Source organism: Ochotona princeps, chromosome 15 (assembly GCF_030435755.1).
Source record: "Ochotona princeps isolate mOchPri1 chromosome 15, mOchPri1.hap1, whole genome shotgun sequence".
Classification (NCBI taxonomy): Eukaryota; Metazoa; Chordata; class Mammalia; order Lagomorpha; family Ochotonidae; genus Ochotona; species Ochotona princeps.
In genome coordinates, this window is record NC_080846.1 from 8,244,143 (window position 1) to 8,271,898 (window position 27,756).

At 56.6% G+C, this 27,756-nt stretch overlaps 1 protein-coding gene across 2 annotated transcripts in view; it reads right to left on the reverse strand.

Annotated features, from left to right (window-relative positions):
* Positions 1–13,052: 13,052 nt before the first annotated feature.
* Positions 13,053–27,756, reverse strand: part of TOM1 (target of myb1 membrane trafficking protein) — a 29,648-nt gene continuing 14,944 nt past the window's right edge. The window contains exons 7-16 of one of the 2 annotated variants that reach the window (XM_058673320.1): positions 27,376–27,492; positions 23,688–23,821; positions 22,188–22,221; positions 21,768–21,861; positions 21,154–21,274; positions 17,848–17,923; positions 16,207–16,260; positions 14,936–14,995; positions 13,998–14,037; positions 13,053–13,841 (exon numbers count right to left, since the gene is read on the reverse strand). In XM_058673320.1, coding sequence (XP_058529303.1) covers positions 13,687–13,841; positions 13,998–14,037; positions 14,936–14,995; positions 16,207–16,260; positions 17,848–17,923; positions 21,154–21,274; positions 21,768–21,861; positions 22,188–22,221; positions 23,688–23,821; positions 27,376–27,492 — 885 coding nt within the window. In that variant the 3' untranslated portion in view covers positions 13,053–13,686. The remainder of the gene's footprint in view (positions 13,842–13,997; positions 14,038–14,935; positions 14,996–16,206; positions 16,261–17,847; positions 17,924–21,153; positions 21,275–21,767; positions 21,862–22,187; positions 22,222–23,687; positions 23,822–27,375; positions 27,493–27,756) is intronic. The other variant, XM_004589558.2, reaches the window with a different exon arrangement.

Consider the following 27,756-nt stretch of genomic DNA (forward strand, 5'->3'; position numbering starts at 1 on the left):
AAAGCTGACATACTGTGCTGCCGGGAGAGGAAATAGGGGGAGCGAGCTTGGCGTCTGGGCCATCTGCGGCCACTTCTGCCTTCTGCCAGGCTGTCCCAGCAAGCAGGGGACACCCTGCTGGAGGCTGATCCTGCGTCCTGGACTTCCAGGCTCCTGAGATCCATGCACAGTGCGTTTCTGGGGATTAAAGCCCACCTTGCGACAGGCGCCCTCATGCAGCCACAAAGGACTGACTGAGACAAGCTCAGAGGGTGGTCTTGGGACGTTGCAAAATACTCTGCTTCATTCCCCCAACCTCCAAGGCCTGGAAGCAGCCAGTGAGACAGAGACCTTGCAGAGAAGAGCTGGAGAAGCTTCTAGAAGGCAGCAATGGCTGTGAACTGCCCCTTAATAGGAGATGAGTGGGCTCTGTCTGGGGCTGTGCTTGTTCAAGCAAACTGTCATAGGACTCTAGGTCTCTGAGGCGGGCACTGGGTTGTTCATCTTCACACACACAGAGCTGGCCTGAAGGGAATTTTCGCATATTTATTTATTTATTTGGAAGATAGAGACAGAAAGCTCCCATCTGCTTGTTTACTCCCCAGATGTAAGCAGCTGCCTAAGCTGGGCCAGGCTGACATCAGGAGCCCCACACCCTCTCCAGGTCTCCCAAGCAGCCATCACCCCTGCTGCCTCCTGGTGTTGACTGGCGGGGAGCTGGAATCAGAAGCCGAGCCCTATCACTCAAACCCAAGCGCTTTGATATGGATTGTGGGTGTCTCAAGCAGGACCCTAACTGCTGTGCCAGAGGCCCACCCCCTGTGCACTTTAAAAATGATTTATTTGTTTGGGGCCGGTGCTGTGGCATAGTGGATAATACTGTAGCCTTCAGTCCTGGCATCCCATATGGGCACTGGTTGAGTCCTGGTTGCTTTGTTTCTGATCCAGCTCCCTGCTCATGGCCTGAAAAAAGGCAACAGATGTTAGTCCAAGCCATGTTTGGAAAGACGTGGGTGGTTTCCCCCTTTGTTTCTCCCTTTCCTCCAGAAACAACAGGAAGAAAAAGCAAAATTGGAAACAATGAGTTCACCCTATTTTCCCTAACCTTGATCCTTCCCACCCTGATCAACCATATAATCATTGTAAAAAATTTATATGTAAAAAAGATGGTCTAAGTCCTTGGGCCCGAGTACTTTCTTTCTTTTTTTTTTTTTTTTAAATTATTTATTATTTAACTTCATTAATTACATTGTATTATGTGACACAGTTACATAGATACTTGGGTTCTCCCACCCCTCCCCAAACCCTCCCACCATGGTGGATTCCTCCACCTTGTTGCATAACCACAGCTCAAGTTCAGTTGAGATTCCCCCATTGCAAGCGTATACCAAACATAGAGTCCAGCATCTTATTGTCCAGTCAAGTTCAACGGCTTCTTAGGTATACCCTCTCTGGTCTGAAGACAGAGCTAGCAGAGTATCATCCCAGTCAACTGAAAGCTCCAACATACCATCAGCAAAAATTTACATCATTATGGAATTAATTGACATAGTAATGAGTAACCAATATGTTAAAAGTAAATGCAAGTTCCCAGCCACCTTCTGTGACCACCTCACCTACACTTCAATTTTAGTTTATACACAACATATAACATTCAAAACATAACATGTTATACATAACATCATATCATCTTAAATTAAGGCAAACATGTGGTATTTAACCTTTTGGGATTGGCTCATTTCCCTTAGCATTATGGTTTCCAGTTTGGCCCATTTGTGGCCCGAGTACTTTCCTTCCTTCCTTCCTTTCTTTTTTAAGATTTATTTGCTCATTTATTTTTGGAAAAACAGAATTACAGAGAGAAAGATTTTCCATCTGCTAGTTCACTCCCCAAATGGCTGCAATGGCCAGAGCTGAGCCAATTCAAAGTCAGTAGCCAGGAGCTTCTTCCAGGTCTCCCACATAGGTGCAGTGTCCCAAGGCTTTGGGACATTTTCTGTTGCTTTCCCAGGACATAAACAGGGATCTGCATGGGAAATGGAACAGCTAGGATACAAACTGGCACCCATATGGGATGCCATGCTTCACGCTTGGAAACAGAGGATTAGCCAGTTGAGCCAACGCACCGTCTCCGGGCTTCTGCTCTTGAGCCAGGGCTTGGCCGAGGCTGAATCTAGGAGCTAGAACTCCACTCTGGTCTCCCACATGGGTGGCAGAGGCCCAAGGACTCAGGAACCCAGCACCTGTGCCATCCTCTGCTGCCTTCCCAGGTGCAGGAAGCTGGACCAGAAGTAGAGCAATGAGGACTCAGGCTGGCACCGTGACATGCCATGCACCTGCTGTAAGTGGCAGATAAACCTGGCAAGTGCTGGCCCTGCCTCCTGCATTTTAAATTATGGGTTTAGATAGAAATCCAAGAGAATAACTGGATGAGGGAGCAGAGACATTTTTAAGGCTCCTGATGTCTTTTATGTAATTATAGGTAAGCATAAATTACTAGCTATATTCCTTTTTACAACATTGATTATTGCTTACATTTTCTGTATTACATACAACTTTCATCACTGGTGGATGTGGGGAGCTGTAGCTGGCTTCAGTGACAGCGGAAGGAAGGGCCTCCTCCATGTCCTGTGAGAATGGGAGCTGTAGAAGGGAGACAGGACCTGGGGTGCCAGGAGGAGGCCTGCGCTGCAGAGCCCAGGGTGGGCAGGAGGGGGCTGTCGGCTGGACTCTGCTCTCAGCTGGGTGCGGGGGTGGCGAACAGGATGGGTTCAGAGAAGGTGGGGGAGGGCATCTCCCTCCATGTGCCTGTGTCTGCCTTCTGCTGCAGCCCAACCGCACTGCTGTGTGGCAGAGAGGCCTCTCTGGGCCCTGTGGAGCTTGGGAAGGGGAAGGCCAAGGCTGCCCCAGGGTTTGGCATGGGCACAGTTGTGCCCTCTCTGAGTGTATGGCTTGGAACCCTAAGCTCCAGGGCCTTGGGCTACTGGGAGTCCAAAGAGGTGGTCTTGGGGCCTTAGAAGGGGTTGACACAGTTCTAGAAGGAGGGCTTGAAGGTGGGCCCCAGTCCTATCCCATCTGACATAAGCCACAACCTGAGGGGGGCCAGATGTTAAAAGTAACATCTGTAGTACCTATGATTACTTCCCAAAAGAAGCACCCTTGTCCCTGAAGTGAGTGAGTTGGGAAGCCGGGGACAGCCTTGTAGCCTGAGCTCACACAGGAGGAAGGAGGCTGCCCAACCGCTGGGCTCAGCACTTTTGGGTGCTGTCCTGGCCACACTTGGTCGCGGCTGGGCATCGCAGCATCCACTTCCTCACTGTGCCGGTGGGGAGACCGAGGGGGACTCAGGACCAGTGTGAGGAAGCCCATGGCGAAGGTGGGTGGGGCAGTGGTCAGTTCCCGCTGCCCCTCCTGGTGGTGCCCCCCGCTGAGCCTGTCTCCCTTCAGGTTTGTGGTTAACTGTAGCTGACTCTGCAAGTGCTGTGGGGCCTCTGCGTTATCTGTCGGTGGTTGGGAGGCCTTCAGTCCTCGGCGGCTCCCCTAGCAGGCTCTCAGTGAAGGGCTCTAACCGGCGTCTGAGGTCCAAGGTTCTGTGATGCAGGGCTGTTTACAGCAGCAGCCGTGTTGCTGACCAGCCCACACAGAGGTGGCCCCTGGTCTCCCTGCACTGGTGCTGTTCTGTCCAGGTGCCCTTCCGGTCTAGGGGATACAGGCAATGTTCACAGTGTGGGCGAGAGGAGAGCTGCAATCAGGGGTCACCTCCCCTTCAAGGTAGGGTCACCTTCCACTTGTGGTCACGTGAGGGTGTGACTCCAGAGCCCTGTGGCCCAGGGGAGCCTTCACGTCTGGTCCCCACCCCCAGCAGAGATGAACCTATCGGGAGGGTTATTGAGGAAGACCTGAGCAGGTGCTGGGTGGCTCCCTCTGAGATTCTAGATCTTTCTGCTCCCAGAAGAGTTCGAGACGAACTGTGTGACTGTGGGAAAGTTGCCTGCCCCCTTAGGCTGCATCTGACTCATTAGTGACATGTTGGGTTAGGTGAGAACTCCCCGGCTTGTGGGGGCACTGAGGCATGGGGAGCTGCTGGGGCTGTGGTGGGGACTGCGACCAGGTGGGTCTTAGTACTAGTTATAATTTTGAGAGAGCAAGCGAGTAAGTACTCCCACCTTCTGCTTCGTTTCCCAAGCTGAAGCCAAGAGCTGGGAACTCCATCCAGCTTCCCACCTGCGTGGCAGGACCCTGGCTACCTGAACCCTCTCCTGCTGCCCCCAGGGTCTGCATTAGCAGGAAGCTAGAATAGGACCATGGCACTCCATACGGGAAATGGATGTCTCCTCTGCTAGGCCAAAGCCTACTCTTTTACTTATAACGTGCAATTACAGATTTCTCCCCATTTAAAACATTGTCAATAACGGCCAACACCTATTTTCCATATGGGCTCCAATTTGAGCCTTGGCTGCTCCACTTTTGGAGCCCCTGAGAAAGCAGCAGAGAAGGCCTCACGTCCCTGGGCCTCTGTTCCTACATGGGAAACCCAGAACAAATTCAGATCAGCACTGCTCCAACTGTTGAGGCCATTTGGGGAGTGAACCAGCAGATTACTTGCAATTTCAAAGAAATCTTTAAAACAAACCAACATCGTCAGCAGATTGTAGGAGACTGATGTGGCTGGTGGGAGGCCCTGGGTGAGCTGGGTGAGCTGGGTGCCCTGCTGCCCCCTATACTCTGGCCCATTCGGATTATTTGCTGGTTTTGTGGTTGGGGCGGGGGTGAGATGGGGTTGACCAGGGTGAAGTTGCAGAGCTGTGACTGCTGCTCATCCCCTTGGCACCTCGCCATGTTGCCCTGTGTCACCCCACATGATTCCACGATGTCACAGATTCCACCCCTCAGGCATCCTGACTACGTGGAGAGCCAGGAAGGCAAGTCATCCCATGCTGTTGTTGCCACACTCAAGGGAGGTGGCTCATCAAGGCAGCCCACAGGAGTTTATTTATTTAAATATTTATTATTTATTTGAAAGGCAGACAGAGAGAGAGAGAGAAGGAGAGGGAGAGAGAGAGATCTCCTATATGCTGGTTCACTCTGCACATGCCCCAACAGCCTGGGCTGGGCCTGGCTGTAGCTGGGAGACAGGAACTATGTCTGAGTTTCCCACGTGAGTGGCAGGGGCCCAAGTCCTTGGGCCGAGAGCTTCTGCCTTTCCTGGTGCACGAACAGGGAGGTGTACCAAGAACAAAGTGGCAGGGATCTCAACTGGCACTGTGACATGGGATGCGGGCATCATCGCTTGGAGGCTTAGCCCTCTGTGCCACAACGCTGGTACCCTACAGTTAGTTTAGCAGCTGGGCTGGGAACTATTAAAAGTAATTCTCAAGCAGGGCTTGAGAATTGGGAATGCCAGGGATAGTGTTGTTTTATTAATTGTGATAACACACAGTGTGTCATTGTGCCTGCTGCAAGCACACGGCTCCGTGTCACTGAACATGCACCGTCCCCTTCTGCCTCTGGAACTCACCAGTCTAGCCACACTGGCACCCTGTGCCCCTTTGCTGATGGGCCAAGCTGACCTTAGCACTTGAATTGCAGGCCAGGAGAGGTGAGCTTCCAGGGAAGCCAGCAAGGGCCTCATCCCTGGGGGCGCACAGAAGAAGGCTGGGGGGGTGGCCGCTGCTGCTGGGTGTGGCTGCAGTTGCAACCCAGGGCAAGTCCACACCAGGCCTTTCCTGGAGGAAGATGTGAGAGCCACGTGCTGGCTGCCCCAGCAGGGTTTTGCTGTGGGAGTTTCAGGCCGCGATTGGACCTGCAGCCTGCCTGTTTTGGAAATAAGCTGGCCAATCAGGAGGTTCTCTTACACTTAGCCCCACCTGCACCCACCCCATCCCCCTTGTTGGACCAGTCTGTGCCCCGTCCCCTTGATGACAGATACCCCTGGTTGTTGTGAAGCCAGGTGGAAACGTGGATGTGGTGAAGGTGGGCCGGGTGTTAAAAATGAGTCACTGTTGGTCTAAGGTGTGGACGGAAAGCCACCTGATCGTTATTCCTGGACAATCACGGAGGCCAAGTCTGTGACTGGGGAGTGACTGGTCAGAAGATTGGGAGCGGCTCGTCTGGGTAGGTGACGTTCCAGCCGAACCCTGCAGGATGAGTGAAATATGGGGGTGTGGTGCATGTCTGGGAGCAGCTACCAAGGCCCACGCAGTCCAGTCAAGGTGTAGGGACGTGTGAGGTGTGGAAGACATCCTGCCGGCCTGGAGTTCAGAGGCAAGAGCGGAAGCCTTGGGGGCCAGGGCAGCAAGGTCGATGAAGAGTTTTAGGGATGTGCTGGGATTTGGGGGTGTGGTCATGACTGCATTTACCTCGTGACATTTGTCCCGGCAGTGTGGGGGAAGCCATCGTGGGGAGACACATCCATGTCCTGGTCCCCTAAGTTCAGGTCCATTAGAAACGCCCTCAGGGCAGGTGCAATGGCACTGACTGGGATGTCCCCAATGAACACCACTTCAAGTCCTGGGTATCTGCCTCTGGTCCAGCCCCTGCTAACGTGTCTGGGAAAAGCAGAAGATGGCTCAAGTCTTTGGGTTCCTATTACCTGCCTGGCTCCTGACTCCAGCCTGGCCCAGCCCCAGTCATGGAGGTCATGCAGGGAGTGAACCAGCAGATGGAAACCTCTCAGTAACTTAGCTGGAAGTGATTTTCTCCCCAAGTGGCTGCAATGGCCGGGAGCTGAGCTGATTCAAAGCCAGGAGCCAGGAGCTTCTTCTGGGTCTCCCACACGGGTGCAGGGTCCCAAGGCTTTGGGCCGTCCTTGACAACTTTCCCAGGCCACAAGCAGGGAGCTGGAAGGGAAGTGGAGCAGCTGGGATTAGAATCAGAGTCCATATGGGACCCTGGCACCATAGGCAAAGTCCTAGCCTACTGTGCCACGGAGTGGCCCCCAATGATTCAATACATCTTCAAGAACACATGAGCCACATTTCACTTAAAACAAAAAGCCGGAGTCCTGTGGCGCCCAACGTCCCTGGGAGTCCAACATGGTTGCCGCTTCCTGTGCCTGCCTGGCTGCCTCCTGTTTCTGCTCCAGACTGTCCTGACTCAGGCACGAAGCCTTAACTTCTCCCTCCCACAAGCCCCACGCTGAACAGTGCTCAGGGGCAGTACACTCACAGGGAAGCTGGGGTGGCACAGAACCTGACGTCCTGTGCCATCAGCGATGGCAGCAGATGCCAGCAAGGGAACCAGGTAACAAGGCATTCCTCCAGGCTGCTTCCTCCAGGCTGGCCTCCCCAAAGCAGAGGTAAATACTGTCCACGCACCTCCTGGGCTGCTCTAAGATAGAGTGGGCTGGGGTAGCACTGTGGCACAGCACGTCAAGCTGCCATCCTGTGTCAGAGTTCTGGCTGCTCCATTCTGATACAGTTCCTTGCTTATGACCAGGGAAAGCAGTGGAGGATGGCCCAAGTGTTTGGGTCCCTGCACCCGCGTGGGAGACCTAACGAGGCTCCTGGCTCCTGGCTTGGGCTTGGCTCAGCGCTTGCCTTTGTAGTCATTCAGGGAAAGAACCTGTGAATCGAAGACCTCTTCTTCTCTCTGTAATTCTGCCTTTCTTTGGTTGTTGTTGGGTTTTTTTTTCCTCTTTTTTATGATAAATTTTATTTTTTAGTAACGATTACATGGTTGATCAGGGTATGAATGATTGAGGTTTAGGGAAAATCCGGGTGAACTCATTGCCTCCAAATTTGCTATTTCTTTTTGTTGTTCCTGGGGGAAGGGGAGAAACAAAGGGGGAAACCACTCACGACTTTCCCCACGTCCAGTGCCCAGGGATGAGGAACCGCCACCTCGTATCAACCCAGAGTCTCAACGTGTACATATTTCGAGGGTTCCGCCCACGTTGTTTGGGCAGTTCTGAAATGCTGCAGATTTCACTGCTCCGAGGATGATGTCACCCTCCCAATGTCCACTGGCTCCAGTCACCAGGTTTTTGTTGTCATCATTTGCTTGGGGTAGTTGTCCAGTTTGTTCTGTTCTCCTTCTTCTACAGCACCAAACGAGCTGCCATATTCTCCTTTTACCACAGGGCCTGTGTCCACTGCGCCACCTTCTTCATTAAGTAGCACATGTTCCTGCAGGCAAGTCCAAGTACCTGGGCCAGGCTTCCCAAGCCCTGCTGGACCCCCCACCCCTGGGGCTCACAAAACCAGCACCCATCTAGTAGGCCAGCTCCAGGACCTGGGCCAGGCTTCCCAAGCCCTGCTGGACCCCCCACCCCTGGGGCTCACAAAACCAGCACCCATCTAGTAGGCCAGCTCCAGGACCCGGGACAGGCGACCCAAGCCCTGCTGGATCCCCACCCGCTGGGGCTCACGAACCCAACACTCACCTAATATGTGGACTCCGGGACCTGCTCTAACTCTGCCTTTCAAATCAATAAATCTTTTCATGTTTTTTTTTAAAGATATATTTTTATTGGAAAGGCAGATTTACAGAGAGAAGGAGAGAAAGAGAGATCTTCTATCCACTGGTTCACTCCTCAAATGGTTGCAATAGCTGGAGCTGAGCTGATCCAAAGCTTGGAGCCAGGAGCCTCTTCAGGATGTCCCAACATGGGTACAGGGTCCTGAGGCTTTGGACCATCCTTTGTGGCTTTCCCAGACTACAGCAGGGAGCTGGATGGGAGGTGGAGCAGCTGGGGCATGAACCAGTGCCCATACGGGATCCTGGTGCTTGGAGACAGAGGATTAGCCAATTGAGCCATTGTGCTAACCTGGATAAATATTTCTTTCAGAAAAGATCAAGTTCCTTCTCTCTTTTTCAAATAAATAAATTATTGAAAAATAAAGAACTGATAATTCTTTTTTTTAAAAGATTTATTCATTTTATTACAGCCAGATATACACAGAGGAGGAGAGACAGAGAGGAAGATCTTCCGTCCGATGATTCACTCCCCAGGTGAGCCGCAACGGGCCGATGCACGCCGATCCGAAGCCGGGAACCTGGAACCTCTTCCGGGTTTCCCATGTGGGTGCAGTGTCCCAATGCATTGGGCCGTCCTCAACTGCTTTCCCAGGCCACAAGCAGGGAGCTGGATGGGAAGTGGAGCTGCTGGGATTAAAACCGGTGCCCATATGGGATCCCGGGGCTTTCAAGGCGAGGACTTTAGCTGTTAGGCCACGCCACCGGGCCCAAGAACTGATAATTCTTTAACTGCTGTGGGCAGCAGGAGGCACCCCTTACCCCAGGGATCCCAGGGTCTATGTTTCCCACCCTCCCTACAGCTCTACATAGGGCCTTGGGGCTGGTCCAGCACGGCTCCCACGGGGCAGCTGCCTTGTGGCAGGCTCTGCCAGCAGCCTACACAGGGTACTCTGAGCCTTGGCTGCCCGGAGCGGCAAGCAGTGCATATGTGTCTTGCGGAAGGGCCCACTGCCAGCAGGGAGTCGCAGGTCTGACTGCATGGGCCGAACCGGGTCTTCCTGATTTCTTAGGTTCTGATTGAAACTCCCACTCTAGGACCTCAGAATGTGACCTTGTTGGAGATAGTATTTTTCTTTAATTATTTAATTTGAAAGGCAGGGAGAAAGAGAGGAGAGAGAACGTTCCACCTGCTGGTTCATTCCTTAAATGCCTACATCAGCCAGAGATGGCCTAGGCTGAAACCAGGAACTCCATCTGAGTCTCTTACGTGGGTGGCAAGGACCCAAGTATTCTAATAGGGTGTGCATTGGCAGAAAGCTGGGTGGGGAGTGAGGAACTGGGACTAGAACCAGGAACCCTGACGGGGATGTGTGGTGTCCCAAGTGGTTACTTAATAGGTGTGCCACACGATCACCCCAGAGGTGTCTTGAGGGAGGGTTCTTCATCCAATCTGACCATAGGAGAGGAGGGGCGTCGGAGGCCTCAGGGGAAGGAATCCCACGCCCTGGTCTTGGACTTGAAACCTCCTCAACTTCTGTTGGTGAATCCCGGGGTCCGTGGCTCTGTGCTATGGCAGCCCCGCAGGTTCACAGACATACCAGGGCTCTCTGCTGCAGGAGCTGAGCTGGATGGAAGGTCTGCAGGTGTGGCTCCCTGTCCATGGTGGTGGTGGCGGGGAGGCCTGGAGCGGGGTGCAGGAGCCGGAGCTGGGTGAGAAGTAGGTGTCCTTGCAGGGGCTCTGGGTAATTCCAGAGATGGGGCAGGAGGAGGCCGCTGGGCAGGGGTCGCCATGGAGAGCAAGAAGTAACTCTGTGAAGGACAGCAGAACCCTGTTTCTCCTGGAGGAGAGCGAATGACTGTAGAGTAGGGGAACGCAAGAGGAAGTAGGTGTGGCTCTGTGACCAGAACCATCAGGGGAAGTTACTTTTTTTCTTGCCAGACAGCAACATGTGCAGGGCCACTGAGAGCGAGCAGTACTCCCGGGATGCTGTGAGGACAGAGCGGACAGGCTCCCTCAAGCACCTGTTGCTGGGTCTCCAACTCATTCCACGGAACCCTCACCAGGCCCTTGAGAACACAGGTTTAAGATCTGAAGCTCCCCCTACCCCTTGCCACCTGCTAAATGTGTCTCTGTGTGTGTGGGCAGGCATGCGTTTTGGGTGGACAGCGCGCGGTGGGAAAGGGACAGTGCCTGGGACGGGGAGGTGCCTGGGACCCCAGCCTGCAGCATCCCCCACCCTGTGGGCACCGGGACACGTGACGCTGTTGCCACCTCGTGGTCAGTGTGGGACTCAGCTCCTGTGCTGGGGCCAAAGCCTCTGCTGCTAGGAGTCCAGGAGAGGCCTCCAGAGAGTGAGCAGAGTCCATGCAAGACCAGGGGCAGATCTCATGTCACTCACAAGGCTGGGAGACAGGAAGCCCTCCAGCTCTCCCCTGGGCACTGTGCTCCTGGCTCAGAGTGGGGCAGAGGCCATCATGGAATAGAGGGGACACATTCACAATTTCAGTGACATGGCGGCATTTTTCGTCTGGCAGCTGCCAGGCCATTGGGTGGCTTGCTAACCCACCCTGGGGAGAAATGCTGTTAGGTGCCCATTTATCAAGTGAGGACATGGAGGCACAGAGAGGTTAAGTGATTTGTCCAAGGCCACACAGCCCAGAAATAGCCATGTTAGGATTTGCTGTTTTATGACAGTGGCTGGACAGGGTGCTGGATGTTGATCCCAGGAGCTCTGGGGAGTACATCCCCACTGGCCGAGGGGCTGTTTACCTCTACTATATACCCTGGCCTTCCCAGCTACAGCCACCCAGCCACTCGTGCCTCCTGTATCCTGGGCTGCAGTTGCCATGGCGGCCTGGGGCAAGCTACTGCCCGAGATGCCCCCGCCAGGCAGCTGGTCTTCGTTTACCTGGGGCCTGACTTCCTGTCTCTGTGAAGTGATCTGCTGGGGCCTGGGGCCTCACACGGGCTGTTGCTAGGAAACATGGCCTGGCAGCCCTAAAGGTTCCCTGCCAGCACCTCCCTCACCCTTGGAGGGGCCCTTCAGAAGCCCAGCGCTGCCCCAGCCAGGGGAGGCCCAGAGACCTGCAGGTGCTGGGGCCCTTCCTATCCAGCACCCAGGTTCACAGAGGGTCCCCTCTCCAGCTTCTATTTGCACCCAGGGGGCCTTCCTGTCCTTCATTTCAAAGGGGAAACAGTCCCCAAGTTGACCTGGTATTTGTGCCTCTTCCTCCCGTTTGTTCCCCAGGGCATCCCCCCACACTGGAGTGTAGCTGGGACCCGGGGCAATACTGCATACAGGAAGCACTGAACTTGGTCATCTTAGCTTTCTGAGCTGCCTTGAGCCTCCATGCCATCCATGGAAAATTCCTTGGGTTTCTAGGCTGACAGTAGGGAGGAGGCCTCAGCTCTGGGCCTTGTCACAATGCGATTCCCCTTTCCCTGCCAGGGGCACCCTGTGATCTGGGGCCAGCGGGGCAGGGGAGGGGCAGCAGAGACCCCTGGTCTCATGATTTAATGTGAAATTAGACAAGCCTCTGGTTCCCTGAGTCTGTGTCCCCACCTGGGAGCAGTGATGACAGTTGGTGATTCCAGAGGGCTGTTGTGAGGAGTGGGAAGGCCAGAGAGGGGCCTGGGACACGGGAGACACACAGGCCCTGAATGGGGGTGGGGGTTTGGGGGATGGGGAGCCTGGCCCTTCAGCCAGTTCTTGAGCATGGTTGGGACCATGGACTCTCCTGCTTGTCTTTTTGGGGTTCTATGGGACCTGCCCCCTTGGGTTGCCCAGCTCCGTACACACCCAATGCAAAGGTGCCAGGGCTGCTCATAGACCCTGGCCACCCTCTCAGGCCCCCAGGCCCTGTGCACTGGGTATCCCGACCTCTCCTTGCCACACACTGAGGAAGGCTATCCTTGGCTGTGAGCAGTGACTTCTGGGGAGCTTGGTATGCAGACGCCTCAACACCCAGGTCTCTGGAGCTGCCAGGGAGCAAGGCCAGGGCTGACACCTGCATGTGGCCTGGGCACCGTGCCTTGAGCTGTGCCTGGTCGTCCAAACCAAGTTTCTGCATCATTGGTAGAAACTGGGATGATGCACCTGTTGCTGTTCCTTCGAGCCGGCCCAGCTTATGGGACCACTGAGGCATAGTCTCAGTTGCAGTAATAAGGGGAGGGTGCTCTGTCCCCCTGTCCCCCGCTCCCAGGGCTGTTGTAGGATGATGCCTGGAACCTGAGCACCAATGGGGATGGGCGGGCACTTCCCTTCCTTGTGGGCCACGTGCCACTGCTGCAGGCCAGGGGTAGGCAGAGGTGGGAGGGGGTTGCACCTGCCTAGGTGTTGCCGACGCTCAGGCTCACCACCCTGAGTGTCCGTGCTGTGTGCAGGTCAGGCGGCTCTGGCCCAGCCCGCAGCAGCCCCACACTGCTGCCCCAAGTGTGCCATGCCATGTGCAGGTGCCCACCTCTCACTGCCCCAAATGTGTCGTGTGCAGGTGCCTACTTCTCAGGCAGCTTTGGACCAGCCTGGAGCGGCCCCACACCACTGCCTCAAGTGTGGTGTGCCATGCCATGTGCAGGTGCCCTCAGGCGGCTCTGGCCCAGCCCACAGCATCCCCTCGCCACTGCCCCCCCAGGAGACTGAAGGAGGCTGCTGGCAGCTGGTTGTCTACCTTTCATTGGGGATACAAAAGATACCTCTCCCAACACAGGGCGCAACCAAGAGGAGGTTGCGTACCCAGGGGGGTGGGGGGGAAAGCCCAGATGGAGGACAGAGGAAGGCGGGGAGAAGGCAGTGGGAGTGGGTAGGAGGCAGGGGCATTGCCTTGCACCCTGGGCTGGTTGGGTTTAGTTCCACCAAGAGCTTCGTACCTGGACAGAGGGCACAGCAGCAGGTGACCGCCACGCCTGCTCCCCCACAGCCTGCAGAAGCTTTGGGGAGCCCCCCGGACAAGGGGTCAGTGACTAGTGGCCAGGGTGGAGCCTCCACCCTGGCCTTGACCGGCAGTGTGGGCTCCCAAGCGCTCCATGGGGCCTGGCTGAGGGCAGAGTCCCTCGGCCGCAGCTACACAGCTGGCCTGTCTGTCCTGGGGTCCCCCAGTTCTCAGTGAGGGCGTCACACACTCTGGGGGAGGGGCAGGAGGCAGAAGCAGCCAGGATCTCACAGCTGAGCTGGCTAACCTGTACCCCTGGTACCAGGTAGCATGGCCCATCTTCAGGGACCCCGAACAGCCAGACACCAAAAGAGGCAGAGAGGCCTGCCATGGCCGGGCGCAGGGTGCCAGACCCCACGCTCACAGGGCAAACAGCATGTCATCGTCCTTGTCCTGTTTCTTCTTCCGGGGGGCTGCGCCAGCACGGGGACCCTGGGGCCCTTCGTCCACGGGGCTGGGGAGGATGGGCAACCGATCAGCCGCTTTGGCCCGTTCTTCCAGGAACTTGTCAAACTCTAGAGGCAGGGGAGAGAGGGAGGAGGGGTGGGCTCGGAGGCCAGTCTACCTTTAATTGGGGATATAAAAGATACCCCTCCCAACACAGGGCGCAACCAAGAGGAGGTTGGGCTGGGGGCACGGAAGGGCGGTTGGGGCAGGGCTGGGGGCTCTACCTTCACTGGTGACGCCCTGGGGCTCTTCAGCATCGTTGCCCTGGGAAAGCAGGAGGAGGCAGAATTTAGCGGGGTAGAAGTGATGGCTCAGGCAGCCCTGCGGTGGACAGCCGGTGTCTAGCCCTGGCTGTGGCCCCCGGCCCTGCACCTGGCCCTCGCCTCCTGAGTGGCAAGGGGCCTTGGCTTTCTCTGTGGCAACACCGGGGAGTCAGACGGGGGCAGCAGTCCACAGTGCTGGCTTGAGTTGTGGCTGTTGCTGATCCGGCTTCCGTCTAGCTCATGAGCACTCTGGGAGGTGGCAGGTGATGGCTTGAGCCCTGGGGTCCCTGTCACCCCTGTGGGAGATCCAGATGGAGTTTGCGTCTCCTGGTTTTGGATTGGTCTGGCCCAGGCTATCATGGGCCTTTGGGGACTAACAGCTGTTTCTCTCCCTCTTTCAAATAAAATGAAAATCAATCAAGATTTTAAATGGGCCAATACACACAGAAGACCAAGCACAGGATGAAGTGCCCAGTGGATGGAAGGGGAATGCTATTTTCCTTCCTTTTGGCGTTGAGAGGTGGGCAGAACCACCTGCTGGGAAGAGCTGAGTCCTTGCTTGGTGCTTGGTGCCCAAAGGGAGTGCTGGGTGCTCAGGAGAAGTCTTCATGGAGTTGCTGGGCCTGCCTCTTCTGCTCCCTGGGGTTGAGGACGGCCGGCTCCCCAGGTCCCCATTGCCTGGCACCACCTCCCTCACCTGGCCACCTCCCTTCAAGGAAGGGTGACCACTGCCCCAGACACAGGTTCTGACCAGAGGCCTCCGTGCAGCACAGTGGCTGCTGCTGGCCAGCCTCTCCAGCCTGCTGTGTCTTTCCCAGGCTGGGGGACCTCCTGGCGGGTGTGTGCCCTGGCCCTGTGGTCATTCACTCCCTTGTGTGGGCCGGGGCAGCCCCACTCACCACGTCGGTGGACAGCCACTGCTCGATGTCCTCCATGAGGCAGGCCTGGGTGACGGGGATCTGCAAGGAGTGGTTGGGTGAAGTTGGAGGACAGGGCTGTGGGCGGCAGAGCTAAGGCTCCGCCTCCCAGTGCCTACCTGCTGGGTGGCCGTGGGCAGATGGCAGTTCTACCCTGAGCTGCCTCACTTAGGACTGCCCTGCCCAGCTGCTGGACTGTAGGTCAGGGAGTGCAGAGCAGAGGCCTAGGGCTGCACCCTCCTACAAGGAGCATGGAGTGGGGTCCCAGGCTGGAGCTGGCGGGGCTTCCTGACCAAAGCCCAGGACAGGTGCCATTCTGGCGACAGGTGCCATTCTGGCTACAGGTGCTTGGGCGCAATGGCTCCAAGGGCCAAGATGCCTTTACCAGCCAGCAGGGCTGTGGCGGGGCCCAGTCAGGGGCAGGGCCACAGGCTTCCATCTCTTGGCATCTGTGCACAGTCGAGTTCACAGCAGAAGGGCATGCAGAAGGGCCCCAAAGCTGAGAGGAGGTGAGGCCTGACTAGGCTCGTGCAGTCATGGGGGCGGTGCTGCAAACTGGGACGTTTCACTGTGGGCTCTGTCAGGGGGTGCCCCCTCTGGGGCTGGGGCCTCCTGCTTTGGCAGTGAGTGGGAAATTCAGGGTGGAGGGTACAGACTTGGGACAGGAACTATTTTGGCTCTGGCTCGGCCCCCTGGCCCAGCGTGGCTCCCAACATTCACTTCTCTGTACTCGTTTCTCTCACCTTTGGGGAGGAGATGTGGGTATCTACCGTCCAGGCAGGGATGGAAGGAGGGATTACGGAAAGCTGGGCATAGCACAGGGGAGGCGCCTCAGCAGCACCAGCCACTCTAGTGACTGCAGGAGCCAGAGTCCTCCCACCAAGCCACTGCGCTCCCCAAGTTCCATCACCCAGCACCCAAGGACCACGCTGGCAGAGGAGAGCCCAGAGGAGAGGCAAGGTGCCAGTTTTTCAGCATCATCAGGCTCCCACATCTGCTCCCTCTCCCGGTCACTTGTAGTGGTCAGAGGGATGACCCTGGCCTTGCCCGAGGGCAGCAGGAAGTGGTCAGTGCGGAGCTGCGGAAGCCAGTGCTGAGGGACCTGCCTGGGAATGGCCTGAGCCAGGGCACCCGGCAGGCCCTCCTCCCTCCGTGGGCTCTTCTCCCGGGCCCCGCTCCCCCGGACAGCACCACAGCAGCCCTGCCTCTGCACCCAGGCCAGCGTCCGGGTGGTGGGCCTGGCCCCTGCTCACCATGCCTTGTCTCGCCATCCACTCACTGAAGTTCTTCTCACCGCCGCCTCCCTCCTGGGGAGACAGAGCCAGGCTGTCCAAGCTGGGTGGGCAGGGCTGGGCCCCTGGTGGGCCAGCAGCCTTCTCCGAGGCCTGAGTGAATGGGGATGGAGCAGCACGTGCCACCAAAGGGGTCTCACTGTGGGACGAGTCACACAGCTCTGGGATGCCAAGGCCTTGCCTGGATTGGGGCGAGGCTAAGAGCAACTTACACAAAAACTGGCTGGGGACTCCCTGAGGCTTCTGAGGGGCACTGAGGCTTTGATCCCACCCCTCCTATATGCGATGAACAACTGGGCATCCTACGGCCCCAGAGTGGATGGATCAGTAACCCAGGAATGGAGGGAGAGAGGGGAGAGGCCAGCCGTCTGCTCACACAGTACTAAGAAAACAGACCCTGGGCTGGTGAAAGTTGCTTAACCCTCACAAGCTCTCTGGCAGGCGTGAGTGACCCTCCTTCCTGGGGTTCTGGGCACACGTGTGCACCTGTGTGCACAGGCGCATCCGCACACTTCCTCCCTGTGCGCTGGCTGTGGTGCCGAGCGGCCAGGAGACCTGGCCGTGCTCTCTGTGCCGCAGGGTCAGTCTCGGCCCCATGAGCAAGGTTCTGAGAGCAAGCTCCCCAGGTTCTAGGGGCTGGATCCTGGCGGCTGGAAGCTTGGCTCTGGGGAAAGGCAAGGAGCGAGGACTGGAGTGCTCACCTCCACCGGCCCTCCTCCGTCCCTCAGGACTCTGCTGTTCCTATCGTCAGCGCTGGCTTCAGCCAGGCAGATGCAGCAGTGGAGGAGGGGCAGAGCACCCTGGGACACCTCCCCACATGTAGTGGCCTGGACAGCCCGACAGCCCCCCAGCATCTGTCCTGGACACTTCATAGCAGAGGGCAGGTCCAGGTCCTCCCATGTGCCACACTGTCTAGTAATGACCTCCTGGCCACCACAGCTCTTGGGCCTCACCTCTCACCGCACAGCCCTACTCTGGCCTCGGGCAGTCCCCAGTGCCACAACCTCCTGCTCCTTGCCCACTTCTTACCCTTCCCTCTCCCAATCCTGGGATCGGCTGTCTCCGGTCGCCTCCTCTCAGTTCCCCCGCTGCCCAGAGACAGACACCCAGACACTCACTCAAGGCACCCACTTTGTGCCTGGAGTTACTGCCAAGGTGGGAGAGGGGACTTAGTGCTGGGCCAAGAAATGCCCTCAGACTGCTCCCGGCTGTCTTGAGTCCCTACTGTGCACACTCCGGAGACAAAGGGCTCCTGGGGAGGCCGTGCAGTGTGGTGCTGAGTGAGTTGGGACTCTGAGCCGGGCACCTTACATATACCCTCGCGTATGTCCCGGCACTGTGCCACACGCCCTGATGTATTGGTGAAGACAGAGGGTCAGACACCAAGGACACACAGCTTTGGGCCTGAATCCTTACTATGTGTTCTTGGTCAAAAGTTTCAATTTCTCTGTGCCCTTTGCTGGAAGCTGGGGACAAACCCACTGGCCACCAAGGGCCACTCTGAAATCAACAGAGGAAGAGGCCACAGGAAGCACAGAGCCTGTGGGTGGCGCACAGTGGCGGGTGGGCTTTGCCTTGCCTGGGTGGGAGCCCTCTGCTTACCGCTCCTGTGTTCTGCTGCCGGGCATCCAGAGCTCCAGCCAGGCCATCCGTTGCTTGGGGGGCTTCGTACTTGACCCTGAAACACAGAGGCAGCCATGTTCATTTGTGACAGGCCTGCTGGGCAGGGCTAGGACAAGCCCGACTGGCCCTGGAGGGGCTCGGTACCCTGGGAGGGCCAGAGTGGGGCCTTCTGTACCCTTGTTCTGCCTGGAAGGTAGAAAGGCTCTCTAATGGCTGATTCGGGAATTAGGCTCAGCCACGTGACTGCGTGACAGGCGGCAGCAAAGGCTGGCGAGTTAGGGAGAGTGTCTGGCCCAGGACCCAGACCCAGGTCATCAGTGGCTGTGACCTGATCTGTCCTGATTCAGCTCACGACTCTGAGCTCCGGGGGACGTTCTTCACCTACGCATTCTGGAGCAGTTCCTGTTTCCTAACTTCACAAACCGCGCTTCGACGAGGAGTTTGCGTTTCAACGGCAGTCCATCCTGCCCCCTGCCACTGCAGAGTGGCGCGTGAACTGCTGGGGGGGGGCATCTCGCCTTGGCTCAGTGGTGTGACTGCCAGTCTCCCCAGCTGTCCTTCCTCTGATTTAAGGCACCTTGGTAATGATGGTTCTCCTGAGTGTCCCCCGGGGATGTGCAGTTGGCCCAGCGTGGGGAGGGGGATGGGGGCAGGTGAGATGCAGGGAGGGAGATGATGTGTAGGGCTGCTGGGCGAGGAGCGGCAGGTGCAGGCAGGTAAGGGGAAGAAGTGGGGGCTAAGTTTGAGGTTCAGTGTGGGCAGCAAGACAATGAAGAGCACCTGGGCCAACAAACAGGGGAACTGCTGAGCGGGAACGGCCCTGTCCAGCTGCAGGGGAAGGGCCTGTCTCTGCTCCCAACAGCTGGCACGGCAATGCCAGATCTCAGCACCAGGTCAGTCCAGCCAAGCAGGGGGGGTGGCGGGAGGAGGCGGGGCGGGAGAAGCCACAAGATCCCAGTCCCAAGAGGAAGCCCTGGGCTGAACCTCAGGACCTGGGAGAAGCTCACACTTAACCTTTGCAAGGCCATCCCCCAGTTCCCAGGAGGCCACCTGCTCCCTCCACCAGGAGAGTCAGTAGGCAGGTGACCTTCTGCCACTCCTCGCCTGAGGTTCCTGTCCACAGCTCTAGGTTGGAGCCCCTGGAAACCTGGCATGTAGAGGAAACTACAGGGAAGGCTGTGCTCACTTGGCATGTGGGAGGAGCCAGGCACGTGTGCAAAGGCAGGGTGAGGCATGCGCAGCCCCGGGATGCACACACCCCAATCCCTGGCCTGTTCTTCCCAATCGCTCCATACCCTGTGCTACGCTTCCTTCCCAGCCCCAAAGCTCGCCTTGCCTGCCCCAAGGGGTGGGGGTGGGGGCAAGGGTGCACCAGTGTGGGATCCGGTTCGCTCTCCTGGAGGTGTGTGTTCCTCGGGAGGAGCTGGGAGGATGCTGGGGGCTGTGGGCGATGCTTGTCTAAGGCCTTCGGGGAGAAAGGGCTGCTGGGCACAGAGGAAGGGGTATGCGTTCCCCAGGACCAGGTGCGAGAAGGTGAGAAAGACTGTCCAACTGAGGGGTCTCCCACATGGATCAACTGGATGCCTTTCCATCCCCTACCCCGTCCTCACTAACAGCCTAATGGCTGGGCCTGGGCAGCAGCAGAGTTCATGATGGTGATGGCTATGGTCAGAGCTGGAGCAAGAACAGGGGCCAAGTGAGAGGAGCTGGCTTACCTGTAAGCCACAGCACCGCTGGCTGTAGGTTGGAGAGAAGGTAGGCACCAGGCCGGCAAAGGGAAGTGGCGGGCCGGAAGGGGATACAATCCCAGGTAGACAGGAGAAGCCAGTGACTGGGCCTGGGAGGTCTGCCAGGCACGTGAGGGTGGCCCAGGTGGCAGGAAGGGGAATGTGACGCTAAGGCAGACCAGAGCTCGTCTCTCCCACCTGCTACTGAGGCCAAGTCTTGCCTTCTCCAGCCTTGAGCACCCTCTGCAGAGATACGTGCCCCTTCCTGTGTGTGGGCAGTACCCAGAGGCCCCTCCACTCAGCACCTAGTGCACTGCTGCAGCCACACTCCCTGGAAGACTGCAGCTGGTCTCCTTCCCTGAGGCCTGATCCCCGAGGAGCCATGGTGTGACAACAAAGGGCTCCCCAGTGTGGCTGGTGGCGCTGCCCGCTGGGGCCTGCACAGAGGCCACACTCCTGCAACCAAGTCCCAACAGCCTCATTAGCTTCCAGCTGCCACAGTGTCTTTAACACCGTGGTGTCCCGAGGTGCTGAAGTTCCCAGGGCACTTGGGCTTGGAGAGCCCTGCCCACACTAAAGGCCCAGGCTGCCCATGGTTTATGGCAGGGCCAAGAGACACCCCCACAGAGCCAGGCTGACTGCAACCTGCCAGCTAGCTTGGACTTGGATTTGTGGGTGCATGGAGGCACTCCCTGGGCTCGGCCAGGAGGATCTACCTAATCCAGATCTTTCTTGGAATGTAAGAATCTTGGCTGTCCACAGCTCAGCACTGGGAACTGTTAGCAAAGGGCTGAAAAAACAAAATGAAACAATACAAAACAAAAAAAACCACAGCCCAGGGCAAGCGGTGGGGTGCAGCGGGCTTAGCTGCTGTTTGGGATCTGACATGGGTGTCGATTTGCGTCCCAGCTGCTCCACTTCCAGTTCAGTTCCCTGCAAATGCATCTGGGCCCAAGCACCTGCTCCCTGCCACCCATGGGAGAGGCCAGGATGGCATTCCAGGATCTTGACTTTAGCCTCACCCAGAGCTGGCTCTGTTGAGGCTATTTGGGGAGTGAATCAGCGAATGGAAGATCTCTCTCTCTCTCTCTCCTTCTCTCTGTCACTGTCTTTCCAATTAATCAATCTTTAAATAAATAAATGTAAAAAAAATCACCAAGTAGATAATTTCTCCAGAAAGTTCAAATGGAGCCGTCTAGACAGATCAAGGCCAAAGGCTGGTCCCTGGTGGACACCCTTGGCCAAGGTCTTGGCTTCTGGCACCTCTGTGAAAGTGGACAGCCCACAGGGAAGGGCACAGCCTGGCTGGCTTGTAGAGCGTACATTCCTGAGTGCAGACTTCCTGGGGAATTGAGGGTGGGCATGGGACACCCAGATGCCTTGTCCTAGAGGTCCCTGAGGGTCAAGTAGGCTTTTATGTGCTGAGCATGGTGGGCTGAGCTGGAGCTACTGTTCTAAAATCTGACAGTCCTGGGCTTTCCACTCTGGCTCCCCACCCTGGGAAAGGCTGTCCCCCGACCGCCTGCAGGGGACAGGACAGGGACCCGCCATCACTCACTCTTTCCGTTGGTCAGCCAGTGAGCTGCCCCGGGTCAATGCAAACATGTCAAACTCGTCCTCCAGTCGGCCTGAGGTCTCCAGAGACTGCAGGCCAGCCCGTACACTGCCGGAGCCCAGGGCTGTGGGATACAGACACCGTGTGAAGAATCTGCCCACTGTCTCTGTATCTGCCTGCCAAGCCCAGGTCTGTGGGTGCTGGAGAGGCAGATGGGCACAGGTGGCAGGCCAGCGAGGGGAGTGGAGGGATCAGGCCACCTGCTGGCTGCGGCACCTGGGGCCACTTTGCCTCTTGCTTTCCATTGTGCATTCTAAGATGGAGACACAGTCATGTCCTCCTGGGTTGTTGTAAGCAGCAGGGACAGGAACAGCGCTGCCCTGTTGCTAGAAGGGGTGACTTCTCAAAAAGCAGGGTACTACTGTAGCAGCCCATTCAGGATGGGCTCGGCACGAGGCGGGCAGCAGGGACTGAGGCCAACCTCAGTGACAAGGGTGTCAGCTGCACCTGTCCAAAGGGCATGCGACAGATGTTCTGCTGCAAGGCACCCATGGGGTGGCAGGGTATACACATTCCTGTTACCTCCCATGGGCGGGCGGCCATCACGCCATACTCACTCATTCCTGCTAGTTGAGATGAGAGGTTGCTGGTGGCAGCAGGTTCGGGGCCCATATCGATCAGGTCACCGGCTGGCTCGGCCTCGCTGGGGGCCTGAGGGAATGAAGGCACCCTGTCATCCCTACTTCCTGCTGCCTATTCCCCAAATTTCTGTCACCAGGGCCAGCAGCTATGGTCGGGAGCCTTCTAGAAGCTTTCCCTCCTCCCCTTTGCCTCCAGCTCAACTGATCAGATCTCAGGAGGCGTGAGCTAGGGTGCTGTCATGTTGGCCTTCGAGGGCCAGTGGCACAGCCAGTGAGAAGGGCCCCTCTGGGAGGCTGCCTAAAGCCCCTCCCTGGCAGGACACTGGGGAAGGGGGCGGGGAGCGCCTCCCGCTCATGTTAACCTGGCGTCACCCTGTCACGGCAAAGGGCCTGTACCTGGGTGGCCTGGCCTGTTCGGAACCGTTCGAACCTGCAAGAAAGAAAAGACCCAAGTCAGGGAGACAGGTTGAGATAGGGCCCCTGGCCAGCCCCAAACTGAGTGTCTCAAAGTCAGTGTAGTGGGTCATAGTCAGGGTGATGTGACATTTGTGATCCAGCCAGTGCCTGGACTTCCCAGGACTCGAGCACAGCAGCCCTCTTACACAAGCAAAGTGTTCCAACTCAGATTATTCTATGGCCCTAGTCCAGGCTAGTCCAGGCAAATGGGAATAAAGTGGAATAGAAGACAGAACTTGACATACAGCAAGTCCCTGGGTCAAACTCAAAACTGTTATTGATTTGTAGGTCTGTGTGTGTGTGTGAGAGAGAGAGAGAGTGTGCGGGTTGTTAGGTCCGTTGGTGCTGCAGCAAAGATCATGCTTCGTGGAGCCCCTTGAGGGCCACAGGGCTGGGAAGTTGGGCTGAGGAGGCCCAGATCGAGGCGTGGCCGTTCTTGGGCACATCCCCTCGTTTGGGACCTTCTGTCCCATCAGCAGCTGTGACGAGGAGCAAGTGAAGATGGTTGTCGGAAAGCATCGGCAAGGGTGGGGTGATAGCTGTAGGCGGCAGCGGTAGGGGGGTGGTGCGTGTGTGCACTCCTAGACACTGCCCATACCCTGGCAGGGCAAGGGCTCACAGTGATTCAGAGGTACTTGGGCACCTGCTGGTGGCTGGGGAAGGTGCCAGAGCCGACATGAAGCATCGGTCCCACACACCTGCTCACTCCCAGCCTCAGCTCGCTGAGCGCACGGCAGGCTGTGTGACCCGGACTCTCAGACGCCCCCTGAGCCTCAGGTCCTGGACGAAGCGACAGGTGCACTGTTCTGAGCACTCCTGGGGAGGGCACATCTGCCCTGGTTTAGGGGATCCTGCTGGGAGTGTCACTGAGGGGCCATCTTCCTGTCCCCAACAGGTGAGCACAACACAGCTCAACCACTTGTGGTGTCTTGGGGACCTGACACTGGGACAGGGAGACACCTGGTGGACATGTGCTTGGAAGTGACCCTCTTACTGCTGGTGGTCCCTGGGGATGTGGAACAGGCATGTCTGCTCCCGCAAGTCACCTCTGAATGACCTGGGGCCTGTCCTGCTTGTGACTCGAGTGTCGCCGTTCCAGCCCTTCCAGAGGGGAAAGCTAACCATGTGATCAACTCTCCTAATCCTCCTAGTTCCTTTTCTGCTGAAAGGGCTGGAAATGCTCTGTGTGGCCGGCAGTCACGAGGCCCTGGCTCAGGCAGGACACTCGTCCAGAGGCCCAGATGGAAGATGTGCATTGGGCCAGCATGCTACAGGGACCCTGCCAATGGCTACCACCTGCCACAGTCTCCGGGGCTGGATTCTGGAAAGGAGACCCAGGCTGGGTGGGAAGATGGAAGGAGCCGGCTGGGGTGACGTGCTCTGGGAGGCGGACATGGTGTTGGGAGGCCAGCAGAGGAAGGAGGAAAGGCCGCGAGCTACCGTTCATGGCGCAGGAACACGTTGTTGAGATTGTCGTTGACAATGAGCAGCTCCTCGGTCAGCTGCTCGTTGGAGATCCGAGGGATGAGCTCCAGGACCCGTTGCTGCATGGCTCGGCACGTGCGGTTGAGCTCCTGTGGGGGAAGGAAGTGAGATGACCATGGCTGCGTGACCTGAGGAAGGCCACTTCCGGTGGCCCAGGGTCCAGGCCATGTGACCTGTCTTGGCAGAAGGGGAGTTTCCCAAACCGACTTCAAGGTTCCCTGGAACAGCTTTGGGGTTCTGTAACTGTGGATTTGAAGTTCCTGTCAAGGATTTTACATTAAAATCAGATTTGTGTTAAACAACACTGCTGGTTTAAGTGGGCTGTGGCTGTGGGGTCTTCATGTTTATTTCTGTCATTGTCATCGCCAAGCTGAAAGCATGGTGACTGCGAGGCAGGCTGGCTCTGGTGCTCTCGGGCACTGGCAATCCAAAGCATCAAAGATCACTGACTGGGGCCAGCACCCCATGGTGTGGAAGGGAGCTGGACGGGAAGCCAGGCTACTGGGATTAGAACCAGTGCCCATATGGGATCCCTGCGCACGCAAGGTAAGGACTTCAGCCACTAGGCTACCATGCCGGGCCTAAAAGGCAGCTTTTTAGAGAGAGAGAAGGAGACAGACAGGCCTTCCATCTACTGGTGCACTTCTCAAATGGTTGCAATAGTTGGAGCTGAGTCGACCCAAAGTCAGGAGCCAAGAGCCAGGAGCTTCTTTCAGGTCTTCCATGTGAGCACAGGGGCCCAAGGACTTGGGCTATCCTCCACTGCTCTCCCAGGCCATAAACAGAGAGCTGGACTGAAGCAACTGGGACAACCTGGTGCTCATGTGGGACGCTGCTGCTGGAGGATTAGCTTGTTATGCCACTGCACCAACTCCTGCGTTATGAACAAATCTTAAAAAAAAAAAAAAAAATCAAAAATAGTCCACAGATTAAAAAAAACTGCAGTTTTCAGTTCTGCCTTGTTACTGTTTTCTTTTTAAATAAAACATTCATTATGGGATCGTTTTAGACTCACGGGACTGCTGTGCAGGCAGTACAGACTTCCCTAATGTACACTCTCCACCCAGGCTGACATTTGTCAAAACCAAGAGAGAGGGTGGGCATTTCCCCTGGTGGGTAGGTCACCTGTGTCCTGGGTCACAGCGTCTGCCAGTGCAGACCCTGGCAGGAGGCTGAGCCGCCTGTCCCCCACGTCGGAGATGTGGCTCCTGGGCCCCTGGGCAGCTGGGAAGTGTACCAGCAGATGGGGCCCTTTCTGTCTCTCTTTCTCTCTCAAATAAATAGAAAAATATAATAATTTAAAAAAAGTCAATGAAATCACCTAAGCTGGCACACTGGCACGACTCCGCTAACCAGGCTGGACTGTGCGCGTGCCGCCAGGTCCCCTTGCTTTTCTATTTCCGTCTTGGGGTCACACACACACGAGTCACCGTGCCACAGACGCTATTTTATAAAAGAGGGACATTTCAATGACAGCTCGATGGCTTTATTTTCTAGACTGGCTGTGTTCTTCCTTGGGCACCTGTCATCAGGAAGACAGGACCCCGGGTCCTGCCAGCCTCCGGGCACTGCTGACCGTGGCTAGTACCCTTCCTCCTGGAGGCATTGCCAGGGCCAGGCGCTGCCCCCTGCTTGCTGGGGCTCTCTCGTGGCCCTGTTCCCCAGCGTCAGTCAGGCCTGCTGGGATGCCCTACTCTACCTCGGCCCTGAGGCGGGGCGGGGTGAGGGAATTTCAACACCCGAGGCCTCCCCTTCCTTCCTCCCTGACCTCACACACTTGTGGCCATGTCAACCTCCCTACCGGCCCCTTTCAAGTGCAGAAGAATGGCACTTGGAGCCAGGGCCCTGGTGCAACTCCCGGCTCTGCTGCTCCCCAGCCCTGACTTTTCCCTTTGCCTCAGTTTCCTAAACTGGTGGGGACTCTGGGTGTGAACACGTATCCAGGGTCCCACACAGGGTCCGACGTGTGGGGAGCGCCCCATGCATGGGAGTTGTTGCCAATCTTACCTCCTCAGGGCTTGAAATGGCTCATCTCTGGTGGCCTTGGCCTTGGCCGTGGGGAAGTCACTGCACTGCCGCCATTGCCCCATCCCCTCCCTAACCCTTTTTCCCTGAGCATGCCCTTGCCCTCACTCAGCCTACACTCACAGCCTCACTCTACCCAAAGCCCCCCGCGAGCCCTCCAGCCTCCCATGCTCAGCATAGGCACATGGAGGGACCAGCCGTGCATGGAAGGAGCTGGAGACACAGCAAGCAGGCTAAGCTCTGTCGCCCCTCGAGGACACTGGGGGTTCCTGGGCCTTGAAACACTGATTCCTCCAAGGGTCAGTCCCTTCTGCTCCAGTGACTGTATTCCTCCTTTGCCCCCACAGACCCACACACTGGGGAGGGGGTCCCAGAGTCATCAGGTGACACACAGGAGCAAGAACCAAAAGGCTGGCTCTGTGGCCTGAGCCTGGCCACTTGCCCAGCTCACGGTCAGCCCCGCTCTCACCTGCCGTTCTGCCTTCTGCAAGCAGAGCTCTCCCTGCACTGGGCACAGGGCTGGGCATCGGCGAGAAATGCCTTATTGCACTCTCATGTCACGCTTGCACCATGAGGGCTAGCAAAGGAAACTGAGGCAAGATCTGAACTCCCATGTGATGGGGTCCCAGGCCCCTGGTCTTCCATTATAACCAAGGGTCTCAGAATCGACCGTGTCTTTCTTCTCCCTGATGTTGATTTTGTTTTGTGGCTTTTCATTTAAGGGGATGTATAGTAGCTGTGTAATGGAGACTGTCATATCTACTAACATGTCATTTAACTTAATGGCATTGTAAATTTCTATTTTCCTTTCTATTGTTGATTTTGTATTATGACTTTTAATTTAAGGAGATGTACAGTAGCTGTGAAATGGAGACTGACATCCAGATGTGAGGATACAATGTAGTATGCATTTCTACTTCCAGACAAAGATGGACTTGCAATGAAACTGTTTCCTATATCTTGACAATATGATGCTGGACTCTCTGCCATTGTCCATGCCCGCAATGATGGACATATGACTATGTATGAAGAACTATATTTTAGTAATGATATAGAGAAACTAGGTGGGGAGGAGGGAATTGGGGAGGGGATAAGGGAATGCCAGGAGCCTATGGAACTATATCATAAAATGATAACAATAATAATAAAATGTTAAAAAAAAAAAAAGACTCGACCATGAAAATTGCAGCAGGACTGGCAGTTGGCAGCCAGGCCCTAGGGGTATGTGTGTGTGTGTGGTGTATGTGGTGTGTGTGTATGTGGAATGTGTGGTGTGTGTGTATGTGTGGTGTGTGTGTGTGTGTGTGTGGTGTGTGTATGTGGTATGTGTGGTGTGTGTGTATGTGTGGTGTGTGTAGTGTGTGTGTGTGTGTGGTGTATGTGGAATGTGTGGTGTGTGTGTATGTGTGGTGTGTGTGTGTGTGTGTGGTGTGTGTATGTGGTATGTGTGGTGTGTGTGTATGTGTGGTGTGTGTAGTGTGTGTGTGTGGTGTGTGTGTGTGTGGTGTGTGTGTGTGTGGTGTGTGTGTGTGTGGTGTGTGTCTGTGTGTGTGTGGGGTGTGTGTGTGTGTGTGTGTGTGGTGTGTGTGTTGCGCAGCAGGGAGAGGCATCCACTCACCTGCAGCAGCTCCAGGTCTGCGGGCTCCGCCTGGGTGGGCACCAGCTCCGTCAGCATCTCCGACATCACCCTCACGTTCCCACTCACCATCTCCAGCTCGCTGTGTAGCTTCCCGATCTGCAACACATGGTGAGACGTGCTGCGGGGACTGGGTCTACAGCCCCTGGTGCTCATGGAGGCAGAGTCTGGCACATCAGCCCTGGGGGTGGCACCCTCTCTAAGGCAGCTCTGCCCTAAAAGCCCATGGTGGGCTTGGACTCCTCCCACCCGGTCTATAGGACCCCTTACAGAGTTGCCACCCACCGTTACCATCTCCAAACCAGGGATCCTGGAGCAGCAGAGGCCACAAGGAAACAAGCGGAGTGAGACTGAACTGTGGAC